The 23,594-nt window shown below is 48.2% G+C and overlaps 8 protein-coding genes across 8 annotated transcripts; 4 read left to right on the top strand and 4 right to left on the bottom strand.

Moving 5' to 3' along the window:
• Nucleotides 1-906: 906 nt before the first annotated feature.
• Nucleotides 907-1,419, top strand: TRVA0_023S00782 (uncharacterized protein; the record flags this gene model as incomplete). Its single annotated transcript, XM_076685265.1, has 1 exon — nucleotides 907-1,419. One exon carries the CDS (start codon nucleotides 907-909, stop codon nucleotides 1,417-1,419), a length of 513 nt encoding a protein of 170 aa, XP_076540465.1.
• A 1,340-nt stretch (nucleotides 1,420-2,759) lies between these two features.
• TRVA0_023S00760 (uncharacterized protein) lies at nucleotides 2,760-3,692 on the top strand (the record flags this gene model as incomplete). Its single annotated transcript, XM_076685264.1, has 1 exon — nucleotides 2,760-3,692. The coding sequence occupies one exon, from the start codon at nucleotides 2,760-2,762 to the stop codon at nucleotides 3,690-3,692; it is 933 nt and encodes a 310-aa protein (XP_076540464.1).
• A 535-nt stretch (nucleotides 3,693-4,227) lies between these two features.
• On the top strand, nucleotides 4,228-5,416 carry RAD51 (DNA repair protein Rad51p; the record flags this gene model as incomplete). The annotated part of the gene is made up of 2 exons (XM_076685263.1): nucleotides 4,228-4,392; nucleotides 4,454-5,416. The coding sequence occupies 2 exons, from the start codon at nucleotides 4,228-4,230 to the stop codon at nucleotides 5,414-5,416; spliced, it is 1,128 nt and encodes a 375-aa protein (XP_076540463.1).
• A 692-nt stretch (nucleotides 5,417-6,108) lies between these two features.
• On the bottom strand, nucleotides 6,109-7,077 carry NUC1 (ribonuclease; the record flags this gene model as incomplete). The annotated part of the gene is made up of 1 exon (XM_076685262.1): nucleotides 6,109-7,077. One exon carries the CDS (start codon nucleotides 7,075-7,077, stop codon nucleotides 6,109-6,111), a length of 969 nt encoding a protein of 322 aa, XP_076540462.1.
• An 813-nt stretch (nucleotides 7,078-7,890) lies between these two features.
• Nucleotides 7,891-10,971, top strand: TRVA0_023S00694 (uncharacterized protein; the record flags this gene model as incomplete). The annotated part of the gene is made up of 1 exon (XM_076685261.1): nucleotides 7,891-10,971. One exon carries the CDS (start codon nucleotides 7,891-7,893, stop codon nucleotides 10,969-10,971), a length of 3,081 nt encoding a protein of 1,026 aa, XP_076540461.1.
• Nucleotides 10,972-11,104: 133 nt separating this feature from the next.
• TRVA0_023S00672 (uncharacterized protein) lies at nucleotides 11,105-13,420 on the bottom strand (the record flags this gene model as incomplete). The annotated part of the gene is made up of 1 exon (XM_076685260.1): nucleotides 11,105-13,420. The coding sequence occupies one exon, from the start codon at nucleotides 13,418-13,420 to the stop codon at nucleotides 11,105-11,107; it is 2,316 nt and encodes a 771-aa protein (XP_076540460.1).
• Nucleotides 13,421-13,844: 424 nt separating this feature from the next.
• On the bottom strand, nucleotides 13,845-14,789 carry TRVA0_023S00650 (MOSC domain-containing protein; the record flags this gene model as incomplete). Its single annotated transcript, XM_076685259.1, has 1 exon — nucleotides 13,845-14,789. One exon carries the CDS (start codon nucleotides 14,787-14,789, stop codon nucleotides 13,845-13,847), a length of 945 nt encoding a protein of 314 aa, XP_076540459.1.
• A 305-nt stretch (nucleotides 14,790-15,094) lies between these two features.
• LAA1 (AP-1 complex accessory protein LAA1) lies at nucleotides 15,095-21,381 on the bottom strand (the record flags this gene model as incomplete). The annotated part of the gene is made up of 3 exons (XM_076685258.1): nucleotides 15,095-20,794; nucleotides 20,863-20,922; nucleotides 20,980-21,381. The coding sequence occupies 3 exons, from the start codon at nucleotides 21,379-21,381 to the stop codon at nucleotides 15,095-15,097; spliced, it is 6,162 nt and encodes a 2,053-aa protein (XP_076540458.1).
• Nucleotides 21,382-23,594: the final 2,213 nt, after the last annotated feature.

Below are 23,594 nucleotides of genomic sequence, written 5' to 3'. Positions count from 1 at the left end.
TACGGGCCCCTGCTATGCGTATCCGTTATGTATGGGTGGAGTACCCGCCGCTTGGTACAACAACATCGATCTTCGGTTTCCCGATTGCAGGAGGCTGCTTCGGCGCATCCACCAAATGTCATCAAGACGTATTGACCAAATGCTATCAAGTTTTGATTGTCTAAATGCTTTTAAGGCTTATCGACCAAATGCTCCCAAGTCTTAATTGATCAAATGCCCTCAGGGCTTATTTGAGCTGATGTGCTGTCTCCTCCAATAAAACAATGTAGTAGACATATTTCAAACCTGTTTCAATTTTCACGAAACTTTTTCTCATTCCTCGTTCAATTGAATGTGAAAACAGGGGTCGCACTTAGTACTGGTAGCGGAGATGGGTATACGAGTAGCTGTGGTAGGTATATGTGTATTTGTGATGGTTCGAGCTCCCGTAGCTCCGCCCAGCGGAGCCTCTGGGGAGTTTGAGGGAGATATCATAAGTACGTAGTACTGTGGTTTACTCTACGAACTATGGGACCCTAACATACTGCTGTCGATAGAGTCGGTCAAATTAAGCCTTGTGTCATTACGTCTGTAAGCTTTCCTTCCATGGCTTTTCAAACCACTACAGTATGTGTGTTGCCATATGGAGATAGCGAGTTTTCGGTGATCCGTGCAAACTGCAGGTGCAGCCGCATGCGGCTTTTGCCCCTGATTTAGGTTCGTGGTATAGTACGGAATAAGTGTTTGTTTGTATTGTTTACTTTAGCAAACATACACTTACAATAGATACAGTATGGGATTAAACGGAAGTTTTCTTCAATCGTTTGGCAAGCATTGCTAAGAAAACCGCCTCATATACTCAATCTATGTCCAACAGCCTACCGGCCTCATCGAACCAGCGTGCTTAGTACTCTGACGACACCAATCATGGGTGCCTGCCTAAGGGAGAAAGTAGCGGTCTTTAAGCCATTTGAGAACGAATACTTAGCGAAATTGCCGAATACCCTCCTAGACAATCACGCAATGCCTCCCTGGGGCGTACAACTATTGCGTACCGAAGCCGATGTCATAAGCATCTCCGAAAAACAGCTCATGCTACCAGTGGAGTTTGCTCTAAACGAAATTTGTCCTGAAGGGCATGTAATTTCCGTTATGCGAGAGCACTCAGTTTCTAAAGATGCTCGCTTCGATATGCATTTCGAGTTATTCTCTTTAATCACTATGCGACCAGTCAAGATCTTAGCAGTAGTTGAGTTTAAAAACACGAACGTTCTCAACAAGGAAGACTTTGAGGCTGCATTTCTGACAAAGGCAGCTTACAAAGGCAGCTTACCAGGAATTCGTCGACGGGAAGGTCAGAATGCCTCATCACAATACGCTCTTTCAGCGGAACGGCGTTTCAATTGTGAAACAAATTACCAAATATTCTGCGCATTGTGATGATCTGATCGTGTTTGACTGGGGAAAGATGATTTATTTCAACTTCAGTGGTGAAAATCCACGAGGGTTGTATTTCGACGAGGCAGAGGCAACCGAAGATATGACCTATCGCCGCCTCCTTTTTTCCATCGTAGCCCGCTCATTAGTCAAATACGCAGAGGAGAATGGGCTCAAGCTGCAGGGCTCCAACGCAACTCAGTGAGCCCTTAGATGCCTTTGCTTGTTTTATTGGGTTGCCTTAAAGTGTGAGTCCTATAGCTTTACTCGGCTACATCAACGATTTTATCCTGTATTAAATAGTAGCCATTATAACTTAGCTTAGAGAATAGATGAATTTTATATGCTCGACGTGCTGCTCCAGTTCGCATTCAAGATCTAGCGAAGGCACTACTGGTACTAGAGAGTCAAGCCTCGCAACCTCTGTGTCGGATCTACTCTCTCAGAGATAATTGAATATATTTATTTTAGTAACAATGAATTCGTTTTAGCTTTATAAAGAATTAAATTTCCGGCACCAAAGTCCTCGGACGCACGTTGTCTCCGTCCGTAGGGCCGCAGGACCATACTGGCCTCACTTCGACAATAGAGTACCGGTAGTTTGCTTCAAAAAGCACAAGAGGTGGGCAAAAGGCGTCTCGGGGCATCCGGGACTCCATCAAAAGATACACCGGCTTTCGTCGAGTTCAACGAGAGTTTGCCAGGGAAGAAGGGGTCTGGATTGAATACCCCTAGGGATATTCGCCTATGAGGATTTTAACGTGGTAAGCGACAAATTGAAGAATTACAGACATCGTTTATCGCTAAAGAGTACTGGTAGAAGCATATGTATAGCCAACGACCGCAATGCGTTCGCGCAAGCCGAAATATACGAGTTAAATTTTAAAGTTAACTATTTGGGGGATAGCGTCATTGTTGTGATGAATTTTTATTTGACATAACCTTATATAACCTTACATGCACGAGTATGATACGGTGCTGTATTTGCTCCGCCCTCTCGTGAAGCTTAAGAACGTCATGAGCAATAAAGCACCTTCCGGTCCTGTCAATACTACTGTACTAACCTACTAACAGCACCTAGCAGTAGTATTGCTGCCCACTTGCAAATCTAAAGTAACGTCAAACATTGCAGAGAACCGTAGTATCCGATTGACCTGTCTGTAGCAACCCACTTGAACTTTATATCGGAAGCATAACTTAAAGCTAGGAGCGCGCTTACAGTTTGATCCGCGCAGTAAAAGTGAATGAACAGTTATAAATAAGCAACAATGTGCCCTGAAAATTTAGAACTACCAGGTAGCATCGGGTATCACTTTAAGGTGATTGAGAAGTTGGAGTGAACCATGAAATTCAACTCGCGATTCCCCTATATTGGAAACTTTAGGTTCACAGTACGTCAGCACATAGCTCCTCCGCCAACGCCGGTGCTTTGGAATTGCTGTCTTACCCCTAGGCCAAAGTTAGAAGAGTTCAAGAACATCTCGAAGATCGAAAGATCCTTGCGGTATCCTCCTCTTACAGGGCAGTTTGGCTCTGGAATTCTGGATTTGAAGTTACTCGCTCCGCTGGCAGGGGGACTTAATGGTCACACACACGTCTTCACGGTTGAGGCCCAGTCCGACTTTGAGCATGTTAAACGAGGACAGATGATGGTGGCAAAAGTGTATGACCCGGTCTTCATGGACGATGAGGGGGGAATACTTGATTCTTTTCACTTGGCAGATGAGCATTATACGCACGAGGTACGTGCGTATGAAGAACTATCCGAGTTCCAAGGAGGATTGATCCCCAAGTTTTATGGTTCATTTTCCTTGGACATACCTGTGACGGATGAACAAACAAGAGCGGTTCGGCTTATCCTTCTTGAGCACATTGAGGGAAGTTCAATGGAAGAGCTCGGTGTACAAAGCTTTTCACAAAAGGAGCGCCAGCGGATGATGAAGGCGGTGGTGGATTTTGAAAGTTGGGTATACGAACGGAATATATTGCTCAGAACCGAGAGCCCTGAAAACGTAATTGTTACTGATCCGAGCTTTTCGCCAAATAGGCCGTTTGTTTTTGTTGATTTCATAGGCGCTCTTTTCGGCCGCATGAAAGATGATGAAAAAGCTAAGCTGAGACCGGACAAATATTTCGGGCAATATGTCACACCAATTTGGCGGTGGAATGAGGATACGAAAACGCCGTTTGATGATTGGATCGATTGGAAGTGGCAACAATGGCTTGAATCAGAATATGCCCATACAATGCCGTCGACGACACAGAAGACGTCCTAATGGACTGAAGTGATACCGGGAGGTCTACTTTGTTTGTGATACTACTTGAATTAGCTTTAGTTTTAAACTGCTATTATCAATAAAGTTCAATTGCTGAGTATTATGTCATACACAATGTCTTTTCTGGCGTCTACGACTTGTGACCCCATTTACAGTACAATTCAAACTGTATGATAAGTTGTGATTTACAACCGGATGACCCGGTGTCCATACAGACAGGTCAATTGTTCCGACATTTGTTTTGCAGTACAGTATATGTAACATATATAGTAGGATATATTCTTTAAATTTCAGCAGTTACTAACGGTATTACGGTACCCCCCCCCCCCCCCGCTTATTATTTAATGTACCAATAATGAGAATGGAGGCACTTCATGGAGGGGGAGCTTGCGCACGCGGGAGATCAAAATTGGCGCGTCGCGCGTTTAAGACGCGTCGCGCGCCAATTAACGCGTCACGCGCCTCCCCTCCCCAGCGTCTAATTTTTCGCTTCTTTTTTCGCCACTTTTCTGAATAAACGACAACAAAAGTGACCATGAGCCAGGCAGAGTACGAAGAACCCAGCATCCACGACGATGCGCTGATTCCGCAGAAAGAAAACGGTCCCGTAGAGAACCAGGAGAACTCCGCTCCCGAACCCGCGCATCCCATGGACCAGGCGACCGAAGAAGGACGACAGATCCTTGTTGACTCGCTCCAGGTAAGCATATCATAGACAGAACACCGTAGGTTGTACTTGTCGCTAACTGGCGACTTCGTAGGGCATCAGCGGCATTTCCGCGTCTGATGTGCGGAAGCTCAAAGCCGCCGGGTATAGCACCGTGCGGCGCGTAGCGCTGACTCCAAAGCGCAACCTTGTCGAGATCAAAGGCATCTCGGACGCCAAAGCGGACACGATTCTGCGAGTGGCGACCGAGAACGTGCCAATGGGGTTCAAAACTGCCGCTCTGGCCCACGAGGAGCGCGCTGAGATGCTCTCAATCACCACCGGTTCAACAAGACTTGACACGCTGCTGGGTGGCGGAATCGAGACCGGGAGCATCACCGAACTGTACGGCGAGTTCCGAACCGGCAAGTCGCAGCTGTGCCACACACTGGCTGTGACCTGCCAGCTGCCCGTAGACAGCGGCGGAGCCGAAGGGCGAGCGCTCTACATTGACACCGAGGGCACCTTCCGGCCACAGCGAATCGTAGACATTGCCAACCGGTTCGGGATGAACCCGGAGGATGCGCTGAACAACATTGCATACGCCCGGGCGTACCACTCGGACCACCAGCTGACGCTACTCGGGGACGCCGAGCGCATGATGGCCGAGACGCGGTTCGCAGTGCTCATTGTGGACTCCGTCATCAACCACTACCGTACGGAGTACTCCGGGCGAGGCGAGTTGGCGTCACGGCAAATGCACCTGGCCAAGTTCCTGCGCCATCTGCAGGGGCTCGCCGATGTGTACGGTGTTGCAGTGGTCATCACGAACCAGGTCACAGCGTCCGTCGACGGCGGCGCCTCTGCCTACGCTGACACGCGAAAGGCAGTCGGAGGGCATATCCTGGCCCATGCGTCGACGACGCGACTCTACATGAAGAAAAACCGTGGCGAGCTGCGTACCTGTAAAATCATCGACTCGCCGTCCCTCCCCGAGGCGGAAACGACGTTTGGTATCTACGCTGAAGGCATTATGGATCCTCGCGACGAAGATAAGAATAACGACGACGAAGACTAACCTTTCCATTATACCCCCACTAACCCGTTCCATATACCCCTTAGCCCATCGTCCACTAACCCATATACCCCCTTAGGCCATTGTGATTGAATGTAATTTAACTGAAATATCATCGAAATCCTCCGCAAAGCGGAGCCCCAGGGGGGTTTGGGGGGACTGGTCCCCCCAATTGCACTACTGCTAATGTATTCATACTACAGTAGCAGTATAAGCTACTACTAATGAATTCGAGGGCCAGCCCTCGAGCTCCCGTAGTTGGGGGCTCTGCCCCCAAACCCCCATCACATCAGCCAGATTTCCGCGGAGTCGAGAACCCAATTGCACAGTACTACTAATGTATTCACAGCAGTAGCTTGTACTACTGCTAACGTATTCGAGGGCCAGTCCGAGCTCCCCTTCGCGGAGGGGGCTGACACGAAAAAATTTGTTACAGGTTGCAACGGCAACTCGTTGGGAGTTTGTAACACGCTGTTACAAAAGTTGTTAATTTATAACGAGCTGTTACGGGCTCTTAGTGTATCGGCATCATAATGGGCTGCCATAATCTCCGCGTAGCAGAGCCCTAGGGGGGTTTGGGGGGACTGGTTCCCCCAATTGTACCACTGTAGTAGTATAGAACTCCACTTCGTGGAGGGATTGTGCTATATACAGCTAATGCTTGGGTAGTGAGAGATGCAAGATATATACAAGATTTAGTTCTTGGGCGGAGGCAGGGCAAGAGGCTGCTTTGGCGCTGGAAGAGCTTTGTTGAACTCCCGGACGACGATGTCGCAGGTGACTTCGCGGCAGAGGTCTCGTCGCTCGCGCTCGGGCAGCTTCTCCAGGAACTGGAGACCCGCAGACCGCTCGACGTGCTCAATTGGTACGTAGAACGACTTGAGCGGCGTCCGGTTGTCAATGACGTCGTTGGGCATGACAAACGCTCCTACGGCAACACCTCGCTTACCGGACAGTGCATCCTCACCAACAATGACCTTGAAGAAGTGGGTAGGCACAGCAATGTTGGGTGGGTTGCCAATGACCTCGTACGAGACCCTCCACTTGCCATCGGCGTCTCGCTTCGGAAGGTACAGGGGGCCGGTGACGACCCGGACGTTCTTGTACTGCTTCGTGAGCCCCCGGACAAAGTGCTCGAAATGCGACCAGTAGTCCCGGTTGAATCCATTGCCCACCTGAGGGGCCATGTTGGTGAGGAAGAACGTCTCGTCCATGGCCTCCTGAGAGAACTTGGCGTCGGCGGCAGGTGCCTGGTGACCTCGGTCGTAGCCGGATCGGAAATAGTCCTTCAGCTTGGCCCGGAACTGCTCAGGGACCTGTTCATCCTCCTTGAAGACACTGTTACCCCGATCTCCGTTCCGGCTGCGCAGGGAATCGGCGGTGATGTGCTCGACGACCCACGCCGGGTTTCGCATCCGCCGGTCGTAGCAACTAACAAACTCACCACGAACAGCTACATCATGGGCTGGACCTAGGAATCCGTAGCTGGAGAACCACGCAGATGGGTTCACGGGAGAGTTGGCGATTACGGCAGCAGAGGCCATGCCATCCGCAATTGGCACTCCGCCGCCATATGCTGGAGCCGGACTATCCACGACTTCTACAGGAGATGGAGCAGGCTTAGCTGAGCCCCAAAAATACAGCGGGCTATACAAAAACGACATAATCGATATCGTAGACGGATGGGTATTGTTTACCGTATCGATGGGTATAAATTGGCGCAGATCACGAAATTTTTCAAAACACGGGCCGGTATGCGGCTGTGCACAATTTCGGGTGAGTGTAACTTACCCGGTTGTCAATTGGCAACGGTCACTCAGATGATAACCTGTCTGGATGCAGTTATGCAGTTATTGGAGGCAATATGAGTTAAAAGTTGATAGAGATTACAAAACTAAAGAAGATTGATTTGTTTCGCAGTATATTCGGATGATTTATTTGGATTGGACTGCTTGACATGGTGAGGCCTCTCAATCTTGTCTTACGAATGACAGTGAGGGTATCATCTATTGTAATGAGGGTCAACGAGGGACCTGTCTGGCATGCTGCTTGCTGTACCTTAACATAGTAATTAATCTGTATATGTGGAATAACTTTAGAATGACTGATCTCGATAGCACGTGCCAACCGCATTATATTTGAGACTTACAGATACGATCTATCTATTCCCCCTGATATATTACGCTCTCCTTTTCAAAATCTGTGTACAATTGAATTACTCCCACAAAAACTAAAAAAATCGCCAGATGAACCAATCGAATATCATCGGGATAATCACTCTCTGAGGTTTGTTTGTTTGTGGGGGGAGGAACAGATCTCAAGATGGCACGTACGGCTGTGCACACCCGGTCTCAAATTCCTGCGGACCAAAGCCCTCTCCCTTCCGTCTTCCCCCTGGCTAAACACGCGAAACCTTCGAAACACTAGGCCTGTTTGATCACCAAGAGCCTCAAATATCGGAGAGAATATAAGAAGAAATGGACTCTGAGTATCGCCGGCGGCTAGATCTGCTGTTTGGCTCGACTAACCCAAACAACTCCTACCGCTGGAAGGAAGCAGGCGATAGCGTCGTGGATATCCTCGAAACGACCAGCGATATTTCCGTTTCGAACGCTTCTTCTGCGGACACGAAGATTGATCCTGTCATACCAGTAGATATGCAGGCTCGAAAGCTTGACAAATCCCGTTTTGCCCCGTACGGAGGGGTTGAGAATGATTCGGGAGAGTCTTCTGCAACCCTGGGCGGCTCTCGCGAAGATGACGGCTGGGAAGATATTGAAGAAGACCAATTAGATGAAGCGGACTCCTCACTCCAGAGGCTTCGCGCTAGGAGAGGCTCAGTGCAGAAGCTGGCCCAACAATACACTGCGATATTCGACGCATCAGACTTGTACACCAGCTCTGCTCAAAACCAATTGGGCCATCATAAAGTCTCACCAAAGGACCCCCTGAAGGAATCTCCAACCAAGAGAAAGGTGAAAAGCATCAAAAAGACAGCGAGTCATTTGGCAGCGACAGTACGGGTCCTAGAGGAGCAACTAGCCGAGTCAAAAATGCGGGAAGCAGAACTAGAACAGAAGCTTGCCGAACCAATTGAATTGAACAGTCGTTCCAATACCACCAATAGCAATGGGACTGTATTGGCAAATGGCATCGAAGGTCACAAGGTCAACGGAATGACCGAAAACCAAAGGGTCAATGGAGAAAGTCAGCGGACCAATGGAGTAAGAGAACAATCGTCCATGCCGGAGCTGAAAAGTATCCTCAAGAAACCCTCTACAGATGCCATGACTTACCGTTTGGCCAGCGAAGGGGCCCCTCAACACCCGAAAATCGTGCAGCTCAGGTCTCCGGAGAAGAGTCTGTCGTACAATAGCAGCTTCGTATCCTCGGCAGCTCCGTCCATTCAAGGAGACGATAGCCCGTCAATGGCTAGCACGGATCTATCGCGGTTCCAGGAGCAGCCCAATGCCCGGTCCATCTCAAACTCTACATTTCCGGCCTCTTCTCAGGGGCTGTCTGTGGAAAGCTATGATGACGATTTTGAGCTCCGAAGTTTCGACGATGCTTTGCTTGGGGGTGGAGAAGAAGCCAGCAGCGGTTTGCCAACTTCTCACGGTGATCATCAGCATGGGGATAAGCATTGTACCAATTGTGAGCATGTAGCTGCCCAACTGTCTGCATCCCAGAAAGGCATGAAAGAGCTGGCCGACATGGTCAAGGATCTGCTTGCCAAAGACAAGTCCTCCCATTCAGCTTATCCGGATGGCACACAGAAGAAGCCGAATGCCAAAAGCACTCTGGAGACTTCTCACACAGTTTATCAACATCAGAAGCAGAAGAATCCGGAGGCGGAAAAAGTCCATGGCTCGCATTCAGCCTCGGCCCAGCCTCATCTCGACAATAACCGCGAATACTGGTCAGATCCTTACGTTTCTCCAAACCAGCAGAAAGGTCTATCCGAGGAGATACATCCAGACCACTTGGGTATCTATTCAGCCCCCGGGGCCAGTTCAACCCACCAAACGAGCCCTAATACCGGACCCGAGACGAATTCCTCACAAATTCAAGTCCATACGCCTCCCCAGAATCTTGTCCCTCGTGGTGGGTATATTAACACTGCAACCCAAACTGCTAGCACCCCAGAGCCAATAGAAGAGGCACCATGTACACCTATCAATTCTTTGCACGGTCATAGCGGCCCTGCACCCGGTCATGGCAGAAGAACTAACTACGAAGCATTTTACCGCACATTCCGATCTTATTACGGTAGCATGCGGCCTCCCCGACGACCATATCATAGACCCCATTTCTCCCCTCCCCGTGTACCTCGTGTAGTGGAACTCAATACCAACAGCCCGCCTCGGCAGCCTCGAACTCAGCAGGAGTCCACTCCTCCCCCACCGGAAAGCACACCACGAATCCCACGACAGCCCTCTCCACCAGCCCCAAGGCGACAGTCTTCGCAACCTATCACACGAATTATCCTTCCCGAGCCTACGCCAGAGCTCATTGAGAACCTTGAGCACCTTCAGAGGCTCACTCGTCGCATCAGCGAGAGCCACATTCGTAGCCAACAAGAGGCAGAACATGCGATCTCGGAGCAGCAAGCACATTCTGGGCAGTCTGGAGAGCACGAACAATCTGAACAAGGACAGTCTGAACAATCGCAGCCTCCACACGAAGAGGACCAAAGGCGATCTAGCGAGATGAAGGTTCCGAATCTCGCCCATGAAGAAGACGACCTCGCTAGCCAGCTGAGCTACGTCGAAGATCTCAGTCGTGCCAGGAAGCCAAATCTCCGTGTGGACATTGCCGACGATTACAACTTCATTAACGATGAGCTGAGCACCCCCGTGTCTCCAATTGATCACCACCGGGCTGTTAAGAACATGATTTCAGAGCTCAACCGCATGTCCGCTGAAGAGCGAGATGAGGTGCTCAGCTTTGTTAACAATGGCGCAAATGCGCCTCAAAAGACGCAGCCAACCCAAACTCCTGATTCCGTGAAGTCGGCGGAGAAGGAGCTCTCTGACCTTAAGGAGTATATCAAGAGCCTCCATGACGGCCAGAGCATCCTGGAGGCATTTGAGAAGCCTCATTACCGTAGCAAAATGCACGCAAAGCGGACCAACCAGGCTCGAATGGCTGCAAGGGCCAGAGAACAACCTGTCGAAACCCCATCTCAGCCACAGTCTTCTCAACGAATGATCACTGCCGACATGATGCCTGATGCGCATCGAAATGTTCCTGACCGCCGAAAGCTTTATTACAAGCTGAAGCTCGACAAGGTGGATAAGCTCGATGTTGCACATGCCCAAAATGTTCTCAAGAACATTCTCATTCAGCTTATGGTGCCCTTCGATGAGATACAGACTGGAGTGGTGACCATCTCCAAAGAGCTCAGCGAGAAAATCGGCAATGACAAGTTTATTGACCAGTTCCACCGAGCGTTGTACAATGGGACACCAATGGCGACCGGCCTTTCCCAGCGTGACCATGCGACTTGCTTGCATAATATGATTCTCCATCTTGTTCAACTTTGCAGTGCTCGGTAGTTATTTATTTAATCATATTTTTTTGTCAGTTAACCCTCTACACACCTCTCGGATGAACACGCAGCGGTTTACCTTTTCACTTTTGGAGGACAGAGATTTTTTTATACCTCGAAGCTGATATTTTGTAACGTTTTTACATAGAAACACCAAGACCGATCTTAGACTTTTTGAACTTCGCACTGATAGGATGTTGGATACCATCACGACCGCTGCCCAAACCCGTGCCAGGCTGCCAGCCCAATTTCTCCAGCAATTGACGCCCAATGTTAGAGACTTCAATTTCAGTCGCATGCGATGCCACTTCCATGCCTTCCCTTAGCTTGGGCTTTTTCGGAGCATCCTGGTTGGAACTAGCCATTCTCTTAGGTCGCTTGGTTCCCGGAGGTATGACCTTACCACTGGCATCAACTGTAGGCAGGAACAGTCGTTTGCCGGTGTTGTGCTGTTGAAGCGCCTCTGGGTATCCTTCGGCATAGTAACAGTCATTCTTAATAAACACTGCACAAGCTCTGCCGCTACGGCCAATCCTGGTTACCAAGTTGAAGCATTCGCGGCCAATGGCTCGGATTTTAACCACGTCTTTATGCCCCATTGGCGGGAATGACAGAGTATTTTGGCCCTCAGTGCTCAGGAACTCTCTTGTTTCGTAGATGATATCTTTGAAGTCCATGCCCGAGTAATACTTGCTGACTAGCTCAGTGCCACCAATGACCTTGCCCTTCTTGGTCAGCTTGCCTTCCTTATGTAGGTTTTCGCGCCATCGGTTCTTCTCTGCTTTCAGTGCTTTACTCTTGAGCCACTGTTTGGCCAAAAATGACTGAAGTTCTTCGTTGTTAACATGGAAGTCAGGCACCTTGTTCTTTCCCTTTCCGCGCGTAGCGTTTTTATAGGACTGCTCTGCCTCAAGAGCACTGGTGCCTGCAGACTCCAGGATAGTGTCGTTTCGCTCTTTCGAACGCTTCGATCTGCGACCTCCATCCTCGCTGATAAGCTGGCTAATGATATCGTCTAATTCCTCATCTTCGTCACTTTCATCGTCGTAGTTTGCGTAGGCCTCTCCATCAGATGAATAGTCCGACTCAGGAGGCTCATCCAAAAGGTAAGAAATTTCATGACTGTTGAATGGTAGGTTTATCTGGTCCAACAAATGCGTCACACTGGCTCTATCGAGTTTGTCAATAGAGTACAGCACGTACGCCAGATACCTAGCATTCACCCATATTTCGGGGTGTGGCGATGTCCACTCGACAAGCAGCTCAAATTCGTCATTGTCGTTCTTCTTTGTTTCTTTAATCGACCGAATGCTGTCGGTTAGACAGTCGAATGTACGAACTTGCTCGCCTTTCTCGGAAAAAAAGTCTTTGAAGAACTCTTCAGGGTCGCCGCCCTCGTCTTCGACCATTGTACTGTCTTCATAGTCGGCATAGTCATCAATCAAGTAGTCTTCTTCTTCTTTATCAACCTCAAACTCATGCTGGTTTCCATCTACCATCAACCCGCCGATATCCCTCCCCATAAATGCGCTCAAAGCAGCCATTTCATAGTCGGACAGCTCCATATCGGAGCCAATAACGGGAGTATCTTCTTCATACGGGTCAATGAAATGTTCATCCCTCGGCCTGGATTTGGCGAAAATTTCTCCCCTCGGCCTGGGTTTGGATTTCTTGTCATTTTTGTTGTTCTTAGGTCGGCTGTCCAGGGTCGTCCGTCGCAGCTGTTCGGAAATAGATGCCTCAGCGGCCTTCTGGTGCACTTCACGTTGGAATTGTAGCAGCCGCTCCATAGTCTCGTTTGACATTTCGGGCTTCTTCTCTTCCTTCTTGAAGTAGGGGACAATCTCAACGGGCTTCTCTGAACGGCTTTCTACCAAGTTATCGCCATCAGTATCGACGAAAAATTCAACTGCTTCGGAGGTTTCTTCTTCTTCTTCTTCTTCTTCTTCTTCTTCTTCGCTTTCATTCTCCGGTTCAGCTACCACTTCCCGGTCAACACTTTCCATAACTTCAACATCTTCATCACTTTGATCAACATCCTCCTCACTTTGATCGCTTTCATCGGCAGGTTCCTTTATGCTTGCCAGATCAAATTCATCCACAACAGCCTGAACCGATTCAATGAAATCTTCGATCTCACTTTCTTCACTTAGGGACTCTTCCGATTCGGGGGACTCTTCCGACTCGGGGATCTCATAAACAACCACCTTAGGCTCGTAGGCTTCGCCCTTTTCATTTACGAAAGCCATGGGCATGTTTCTTAGAGGAACATTTGCCTGTCTTCTGTGGACGACAGTGTATAGAGCCTCCATTTGCAGCCTGTTCGTCTTGGGTTTACGACCAGCGGGCGGCTTTCCCGCGGGTTTGCTCTTGGGATGCCCCCTACCCTTGGTAGTAGTGCGTTTATCCTGGCCCTTGTGGCCTCCTTTCACCTTCTTCTTGTGTCTTTTGGGCATATCTTGGTCGTCACTGTCGTTCGGTCCGGGTTCTTATCCAACGGGTCGTCGCGCGGACCCAAGCCAAAATGTCTCGGTGATGCGAAGACTCACGGTGACTATGCTGGTAGTTTTGCATACTGCAATATGGCAGTTCTTAACTGACTGAGTAAAAGCTAGATGGTATTAATTTAGCGACAGTTTGTTTCGATTCCTTAAAATTCTAAGATTGCCGTGTGTGTCTATAGGTTTAGTCTTGGCATCCATATTTCAGACTTAAAGATTGGACGATACAAAGTTACCTGTATCACCATAGTATCAGACAACCAGAAGACAGAATTGAATAATAATTAGGCATAAAAGAATAAACATTATTGATATTAGTAGAGGATATTGCCAGATAGATTATAAAGAAAGACAAAACGACTTTTAATAATAGGACGAGCTATCTTATAGCTGGATACTTGTGCTCACCACGTTCCAGAATTTCTACTTCATCACCGACCTGTACCGTGAAACCTGTAGACTCGTTAATCATATTCATGCCAAAGCATGGGGCAAGCTTGTAGCCCTCGTCAATCCTTCGGAACGACTGAAGCGTCTTGTACGGCTCCCTGGACTTCTCAAACTCCCCGCTCATCAAGTTAATCGTCGGGATCTGGCACCGAATATTGCGGCAGGGGATATACCATCTGTACTCGCCCACTCTAATCCGCTTCCAATCATCCTCGTCCCAGGCTTTGGATACACCATCAATGACAATATTCGGTCTGAAGTTCCGCGGGCAGACTCTGACCTCGCCATTAGTCTTCTCAAAGACCCTCCCGTAAAGATCATCAAGTGATTGCTGGGTGATAAGATTTCCCGGGAAGAAATCCTGGAAAGAGGGGGTAGCCCTCCGTTCAACCTGCTTTTCGGAGAAGGAGCCCCAAGTCGCATCTCGACGATGCTCCGGAGCTACAATCGTAATCTTTCTGTCACTGGTGCCTCTAATTGCGTCGAAAAACTCCTTGATCTCGGGGAAATGGTCCCCAATGTCCCAGGACGAAATGGTATGGTACCAGATGAAACAGTCGATGGTCCTGCACTTGTTCAGGATGATTTGTGGAATATCCAGCGGAATCTCGATTGTAGACCCATTTTTAGGGTAGTGCATCCGCAGGCTATTAGTAGTCTCGTTGTATGAGGTCTGGACAAGCGAGAGAGCAGGCAATTCGCGCTGGGTGACGAATCGGTAGGCCCTTGGATCGTTGGGCTTCTTCTTGTCAGGCTCGACAATCATGTACTTCCGGTCATACTTGAACCCATGTTCGTCGATATCTACCTTGTCCAATTTGATCCCGGCCAATGACTTGACTGGATGGACCCAAATCTCTTTAACGTATGGCATTTTTTTCAACCAATATGCGTTGTGCGGGGGGTATTTGTCAGGATCCTCTGTTCCGAGTTGGGGATCGACGGACCCTTATCTGATCAATGCGGCTCAACAGCGTGCCGGCCTCTTTGAACTTTCAATAAGCATGCTACCAAAATACCATTACACCAGGTTGCTAATATGCGGTTGACCACCTACATATATAAAGCTCGTCTTCGTTCGTCAATGATTAGTTTCTGCATTTAGAATAGATACTCGTTGATTTGTTGCGGAAAACAATGTACAAGTTACAATTATGGTACATACGGAATACAATATGTCTAAACAAATGACTTGAGCTGAATATGCGTCTTTTGGTCGCCTTCAGAAGCTTCAGAGGCAACAGCGCCCACTGAAGAAGCTCCATCGCCTCGCAACACCTTCTCAAGTAAGGTACGTTGCCACTCTGAAAGACCTTGTTGGAGTACCTTCTTAAATGAAGAATTGTCAAACTGAATCAACTCCATAAGCCGAGCTTTTGCATAGCCTAATCGCTGGTCAGGTGGCACTCCACTCTCTTTGTCGCCAATGAATTGAATAAGTACCGGAATGGAAAGAGCCATCGCGGCAGACACTTGGTCGGATCCAGGCATAAAGGTCTTGGTGAACGCGACCAGAATGTCGCTTGTAAGCTTAGGAACTTTGTTCACCGCATCGGCAGATGGACGCGTGCTGTTTGCAGCCAGTGAGATTAGCGACGGCAGGATACGCTCTCCCAGGTGCTTCCCCAGCGGTAGATGGCCAGTCTGGATCAGCAGCCCTTTAATACACTCAGCAGACACGTCGGCCAACTCTGGAACAGTAAGCGTCTCAATAAGTACTTTGCTGATACTGGAGATAAGATCCTCGTTAATCTCGATTGCTGATGAGCTGGTAGTTAGAAGGATCACCGATGAAAGAAGGCAGTTCTTTCGTTTGGTCATCTCCATCTCGGTAGCAACTCCGCTGCGTTTGAGCATATCAACAATATGGTGCACAGATGTGGTAATAGCGAGCTCGATTATACTGGCAGACTCTGTGCAAGTCTTACGAGTCTGCATCATAGACATCAATAGTTTCCTCTGGACTACCAGTGTGTGGGGCACAACAGTCTTTTGGCAGCTTTCGTCTTCATCTTCAAGGAAACGACCAAACACATAGAGCAAGCACGAATACAGATCAACCTTAATAATATTCGGGAAAACCTCGATCATCGAAACAAGACTATCCAGGCAAGTCTTGATGAGAACCAAGTAATCGCGGTCAGCGGTCTCGGCTATTGGAGTTGGACGGTCCGAATTTGCCAGGAAGGGAAAGATATTGGTCAGGCAGAGCATGACTACCCTGAAGAGCTCAAAGAGATGCTCCACGCTCTCCGATAGTGCTCCTTCTGAACACGAACTCTTCTCCGGGTGGTTCAGACATAGCTGGCTCGCAATGGAAATAACAACCAATTGCTCCTTAGCGTCTCCGGTGAGAATGATTCGATCCAATAGGTCCACAGTCTCAGCGAAGACAGAGTCCTCGTAGATGACAGTACCACTGACCGCAGGATGCATTATCCGCTTCATGGCGAGTAGTACTTTTAGACGACTGTCGCTGGTATTCTGAGGTCGCACAAGAGCTTCAAAACAGAGCCCAAACAGCACAAAGAAAAACGCAGCCGGCTCGTTGCTATACTTGATGCCCTCTTCTGCGCTCTTAGCAGCCGTGGCCGCCCGTTCTTTTTCGTCGAGGATATCAAACACCATACTTTTATCCTTCTCAATCAATGAAGCAATGGCGTCAACCAGCTGTAGCCATGATTCCTGGTAAATAGGTAACAGGCTCGTCCGCGACATAGCCGAATACATTCGGTCTAGAGACCCACTAAGCGCTCCAGCGTCACCCAGTCCTGAAGACTGCTCTGGTTCAAACCGCAGTTTGGCAAAGTCTCTTAGGGAATTAATCCACAACGGCAAGAGAGTCTCAATGTGTGGCTGGACAACATCTATGAGATATTCCTGATTCGGATTAACACTGGCAACCTGCAGCTCTGCCCACATAGAGAGTACGGCAATCCTCAGCATGACCTGGGAATTCGTGCTAAGGGTCTTCAAGTCACCTAAGTTAACCACCTGCGCACCAGAGCAGCTTTCCAGAGCGCTAGTCAAAAGCTTAAGAATTCGGCCCATTCTATCAACATCCTTGATAATACCACTTCCAATGAACGTGGCAGATACCTTAACTGCCTGAAACGCTAGCTCAGGAGTGCTATCGGCATTAAATGCGGGAGTAAGTGCGGAACCAATCTGAGCTTGGTATTGCTCCAAGAGGGCAACTTCCTCAAAGTCTGGATCCTCAAGCTCTTTTAGCTCAGTCAATATGTCGTTTAGGAACTTCAGGCCAAGCAGCCGAAGTTCTACAACAGTCGCCGTGGAAGCAGAAAAGGCAATCTTAATAAGATCACCTACTCTAGCTGTCAATGGACTTTGGGATTTTACATGTTTGGGCTGGTTAGATAACAGCTTGAGGAACAAGCTGCGGATCAACTCCAGTGCAAGTGCCCGCGTCTGCCACTTCAAGGGCTCGTTAGCTGAGTTACCATCAGAAGCATCTCCATCTCCATCTGCATTAAAGGACGCCCCTTCCTCATCGCCCATGAGGTCCGCATTATCTTGGGCTGGTAGAGATGCTTGTCCGTGTGCCGCTCTCGACGAGTCATTGGGGTCAAACTGTCGGCGAGGCTTTATCAGGATTGTCTGAATTCGACCAATCCAGACAAGAGGCTCCTTCACAGCAGTGTCATCAAGCCAATTCTCAATAAACTTCTTAAGCTCTCTGTTTTCTGGCGTATCGTTATATGCGAGCCAGATGCCCGTCTCTAATTCGCCGCCTGAGAACCCAAACACCTTCGATGCAGATTGTGTACGGATCAACTGGTAGAGACCCTCGACAGCTGCATCACGAAGCGAAATGTCGAATTTGACAAGCATGTTCTTTCTGATTTCGGTCGCAAATGCCTTGAAATCGACCGTTTCAGGTGCAAATAAAATAAGCTCCTGAATACACCGATGGGCATCGGCAACGATTCTGGCATCCGACGAAAACTCAAAGAACTGCACGAGATCCTGGATGGTACTATTTGACTTTGAGTGCTCTTTGAGATCTGGCCCCATGACATTGATCAGCGACCTGATGCACCGGCACATAATGCGGATTGCCGGATACTCTGTATCAAGGTTGCTAGATGCAATGGAAGCCATCTCGTCATTGTGACTGTCCAACGTCATCAGCTTCAATAGGGTCGCTAATGTACTATTGACATAACTGGAAAAGCTCATGCCTGAATTGGCAATGGTGATAGATATGGCGTCGAGTGCCCAAAAATGGACAGTCGGGTGGGGATCATTAGCCAACGACACGAGAATGCCCAGAATGGTCTTGAGATGCAGACCGGCAAACATTCCGCCTACGTATTGAAGGATGTATCCGAGGGCCATGGAGTAGCCACCTCGCGCGTTTGGATCACGATTGGATACAATGTTGTCAATCAGGAATTTAATGTGATCGGCTGTAGCAGATGAACCACCTAGAGAACATGCCATTCCCATGGACTGTGCCGCGAGATACCTCACGTGAGGATCCTTATTCACTAGTAGAAGCTTGATGATATCAATGAAAATTGAAAGGACTCGAGGGTTTTTCATTGCATCTCTCTGAGACCCACTAGCCCTGGCAACGACAAATTGAAGAGTGCTGAATATAGCTGCAGCTATGTTGACAACAACTGCATTCTTGCGGCCGACTTCGTTTGTAGCTTTTAGGCTTGACAAGAGGTAAGATCTCAGTTGGTCCATCATGCTCTCTTGTACCTTTGGGGTCTGAGAAGGTAGCAGCACCGTGAAAAGATCGATAGAGAGATCAACTACTGCCACATCGGGCGACACCGTTGGTCCTTCTTCGAAGAAAAATGCAGACTCAACGTCAAACTCCGAGGATGCAATAATCGGGCTGTTCAGCTGACGCTCTAAATGCAGGCTCTCTTGCCAGGTAGCTCTCTCTGAAAGCCAGTGGCCCTCATCGTCAATATCAATGATCTTCGAGCTGTTGCGGAATTCGTACCCGTCGACCCTGCTAGTAAGGCCAAACGCGTAGTTATCATACACCTCCCAAATTGAGTCAATCGCACCTGCGCCAGTGGCTATCGCGGTACTTAGCTTGGTATGAAGGCTCTTGTTTTCCGGGTCTGCAAAGGTGATGACGGCTGATGTCAGCAAATTCGCCGGGAAGCTTTCGACCCAGTGCTTATACTGGAACAGATGGAGATAGCATTGGAAAACTCGGCGCCTCGTCATGACCTCAAAGTCTTGGAGAGACACTGTGCTGTATAACCTCTGCTGAATGTCATCGTCGCTGAACCGTTTAGCAGGGATATCTGAAATGAACGTGCTGGTATTCTGCAGCATGACACCGATGCGACGTGCTACATCTGCTGTAATGAGCTTCGAGTTATACGCCAGGAAAGCAACAATAGAACCCAGCGCCGCCGATCTAACGTGCAGGTGGTAGCTTATTTCAATAGCGCTTTTTGACGCGGGGCTCTGGTCTTTGCCTGGCTTGTACAAAGCATTCTTCCACAGCAGCAGTAACTGTGAAAGATGAACCTTGACAAAATTCGGTCCAAGGGTCATGAGACCACTGATTAGCACCCATGCAACTCTGGTCTGCGTTGCCAGTACTGCAGCCGTGCCGTTGTTGTTCTTAAGCAGCGAGGTCGCTGTAGTTAGTGCTCTAGATGTCAAGTCCACAGAACAATACTGAGGTTTCTCCCCGGAAAGGCTCACCAGTACTGCAGCTAAATACGCGTTGCCCACAACGTCGCTGAACGATGCACTTTTCCGGTTAGAGAGGTTCGGCAGCTCTTTAGATAGATGGTTTAGAGCCAACGACAGAATGGGTATGATAAGGGAAGGTGCCGCCTGAGCCAAGTGCTTAAGGCATAGGCATGCATTAACCTGGACGCTGTGGTCAGGGTGCTCCAAAAGAGAAACCAACTGGGTTCTGAGAGTGTCAGACGCTCCATCTGAAGTCACCGCAGAGCCAAGTCGCTTGATAAGTCCGGATATAACCTGACAGGTACTCGCAATAACTTCTGGAGCCGGTTCGACCTGTCCCTTAAGTACGACAGGATAATTCTTCAGAATTTCCGCACAGAGAACTTTAAATGCAGTAATTTGACCGTATTCGCCGAGGATCTGATTGGCAATCACGTCGTTCAGAAGGAATATCACATGCGATCGAGCTGCATGCAATTTATACTGGTGCTGCCGCACTGACAGACCACCTGCTAGCTTATTGAGAAGTTCAGTCGCAATCTCAGTATAATTCGTTTCAATGAATTGCGAATCACACAACATGATGACCTCCGCAAGTGTCTCGACAACACCTACCCTTACTCGTGCAGATGCACCGTTGGTAAGATAGTGCGACACCAGCAGTCTAAGCGAGTCCGAAAAGCTCAAGACATAGTTTTTCTTAATGGACTTAGCTCTGCTAAGTGTCGGAGCAGGCGATCCGCCTCGCGAATCAGCAATCCCGTCATCATCATCATCGTTCTGGTCGTCTTTTTTGCCCTGCTTCGCCTTCTTTTTCTGTTGTTGCTGCAGCTGTTCCATCTGTTGGACTTCGGACTTTGTCACATAGAGCCTTGACAGTTCTACTACGCCCCTAGCGTAGCACTTTGCCGCAGCCTGCCTTACAATTGGATACTGCGAGTTCAGTGCTTTCATATACGACGATTTGAACGCTTCGAAATCGGAAGAAGACTTGAATACAATCTTTGATTGGACGAGCGCCTCTAGCACTGCATACGAAGTTGCGGCAATTTTTGCTGATTTGTCATCTGTCAGGCCCTTGGCCAGTTTCCATAGGTCTTTTGTCAATGAATCATCAAGAGCGTCGCCAGAAGCTCGCAAAATAGCCGCCAAAGTTCTAAGGATGGTATATTTGTACCCAATGTGCTAAATTTCACAAATTGAGAGTCAGCAAGCAAGTAAAATAGTAAGAGGAGATTCAGATCATAACATACCGACGAGTTCTTAAAATGCTTCATGCACGTTATGGCAGTTATTGGGGCTAGCGAAACAAGCTATACAGGCTTAAGTTAGCCAAGCATCAACAAATCAAAATATGATTCAATACTCACATTGCTCCCACAGTAGTCATTGAGTTGTTCAATTACAGTTATAGCCAAATGCTTGAGCTCAGAGTACTTGTCCGATCTCCCGGCATTCAGCAGCGTGATGAATCGGTTCGCCGAATCGTACAGATCTCGTGTAAAACTGGCATGAACAAGCCGATAAACAAGCCCAATTTGGCTCCGGATAGGTTTGGAGATGTACGTTGAGTCCTTAGACGCCTCGAAATACTCGAGCATCTTCTTCAGCTGGGCGAGCACATGGAGGGCTGTGGCCTCGTCCAATTCGTCTGAACTCCGCACTGAACGGGCCAATTCGCTTATCCAGCTAAAGAAAGCCGAAGAAAGCTTGTCTTTTGGGAGATTGACATAGTCGTTCGCATCAAACTTGACTTCTAGCACTTCGACCATGCTCGCTATCGGCTTTACTACGCCCTGAGTAGGGTTTGTCTTCGTGTACTTTAGCAGGGTGGGGCGCGCGGGTCATCGGCCGGCAATCTGATTTTTTGTTTAATTAGCGAATGTTATTTTACTAAATTTTGTGTGCGCCGCACGAGCAGTAGGCAAGGAGATGAGTTGGTGTTTTTATCTCCCATGTTACCATTGGTTTTATTCAGTACTTTGAGCTTTAGGTAGGATATATGCGAAGCGCTAATACTATTTCAGTTTTTCCCGTTTATCGCTGTTGGTAGACTGCAGTGCTGCGAGTAAGCTTTTCGATTACCAGTATACAACTCGTAGTTTCACTCCGAGTAAACCATCTGTTGATCCACAAGCTGATTTAGATTCCCAAGTAGTTGTACTTCTGTTAACAAGTTATTTGAGCAATTGATTTATACTATGCATAATCCAATGCCTCTAAACGCAAAATCACTTAGCTGCTCACGTCGTTACGGCAATTGTGGTGTTTTAGCTCTTCATATGAATATTCACATGTTCAATTTCGTCATTTCATATGCTGTTGTCCTCCAATTAGATCTGATGCACTCTGTGTCTTGAGTTCGCGATGCATGGCTCGAACCACGCTGTTAACCGAAAAAAGGGCTATAAGATCGACGTAATTGATAAACGAAGCCGCGACTTCCGACGCATTTTCAAACGTCTTTGCACGGCCGGTGCTGCGTATGTACTTTGAATCCTCAAAAGCTTAGTCTAACCGCAGTCCTTAATTGTGACCATTCTTTAATCAATGACGGGGAACTGTGGGGGAAGCTGAACGTCATAAAGAGCTATCGAAGTTCTTTAAGGTCGAACCATTGCAAAAATCACATTCACGCAACTTGACTATGCAGAACGTTGTGTACTACCTACATTTAGACAAGCATTGGTGTTCTAGGGGGGAACCATATCATGCAGGTAATCATTGAGCGAAAGCTCATAGAGAAAGAGAGACATGTTAATGTCGAGAAAAGTCGACTAACCACCTCAACAAGTATGAATTCATCATATGTATCAAGAACCCCGGGCTACCGTCAGAGGTGCGTATAGAAAGGCAGTTGTGCGGCTAGAATCAATCATGCAGGGGGATAACGATTAGGCGTATTACGCCTGTATTTCGGAAAAACCAACACCTTCAACTCCCCGCTTTCCTCCCCAACAGTTCAAACTGGAGATTGGACTGGCCAAAGACGTCATTGACAATCCTTTTCCGTAACTAACGAGGTCTGCAAGGCGGCACGATGCGGAATACATATATAATGTATTTTTTACGTGCGTAAGCTGACAATGAGCTGCTTTTTTACCCTAATACTCTATATGTAGGATGTATTTACAATAGGATGCTCGTTTATGAGAAGATATAAACTCTCTCTCCTATACGAGATTAGAGTATTCGCTTAGATCAGGCATAGCACGCTTCGATTACCGAGCGTCAGAACGAACCCACCAATCATGCAGTTCGCCATGCACGTATAGGCGGCATTATCTTACATCAATTACAGGCATGGTGCGGTCTAGGTGCATTTGTGGGCTTCGATAGAGCCACCTTCGCCACATACATGCCAAGAGCGGATATCATGATTATGCCGTCACCAATTCCCGCCTACTCGGCTATTCTCAAATAAACGAACCCAGCATGGCACGATGTAACATATATAGTATAGTACTACGATACTACGCCTATAACATGTGTACGCAGTATTACTAGGCATTCTGTTATGAGGAAAACAAAAAGTTTGCGAGTCGCAGATTAGGACGATCAATTATGATGCAGGGATGGGCCCGAAATTATGCACCCTCGGATGGTCAAAAGTGCGATAAAGTGGTATGAACATTCTCCTTCCGTAAAAAAAACCCGCCTCCCAGCTTAACATTAGAAAGAGCCAAGATCGACTCCAAAGGCCTATAGTACTAGTAGTTCCTCTAGCGGGTCTACCACGCTGTTTAATTGGCCCAGCTTTGTGAACCTAGACCCACTATCGTCACCACACCACACGGTGCAATCTCAAAAGAGTAGCCTTTCAAAAGAACGAGAAATATCGGCGGTGCGATGTGCGGCGAAGTGCTACATGCATCCTTAGTACAACTGTAGTATCCATTCTGCCATTACCGCTTCACGCATGGTTTGCCATTACCGCTTCACGCATGGTTTGCCATTACCGCTTCACGCATGGTTTGCTGTTACC

The sequence above is a fragment of the Trichomonascus vanleenenianus genome (genome assembly GCF_965637985.1).
Source record: "Trichomonascus vanleenenianus strain CLIB 3782 genome assembly, contig: TRVA0_023S, whole genome shotgun sequence".
In the NCBI taxonomy this organism is placed as follows: Eukaryota; Fungi; Ascomycota; class Dipodascomycetes; order Dipodascales; family Trichomonascaceae; genus Blastobotrys; species Blastobotrys vanleenenianus.
The sequence above is the reverse complement of the archived record's forward strand: the minus strand, read 5'-3'. Positions and strand labels throughout refer to the sequence as shown.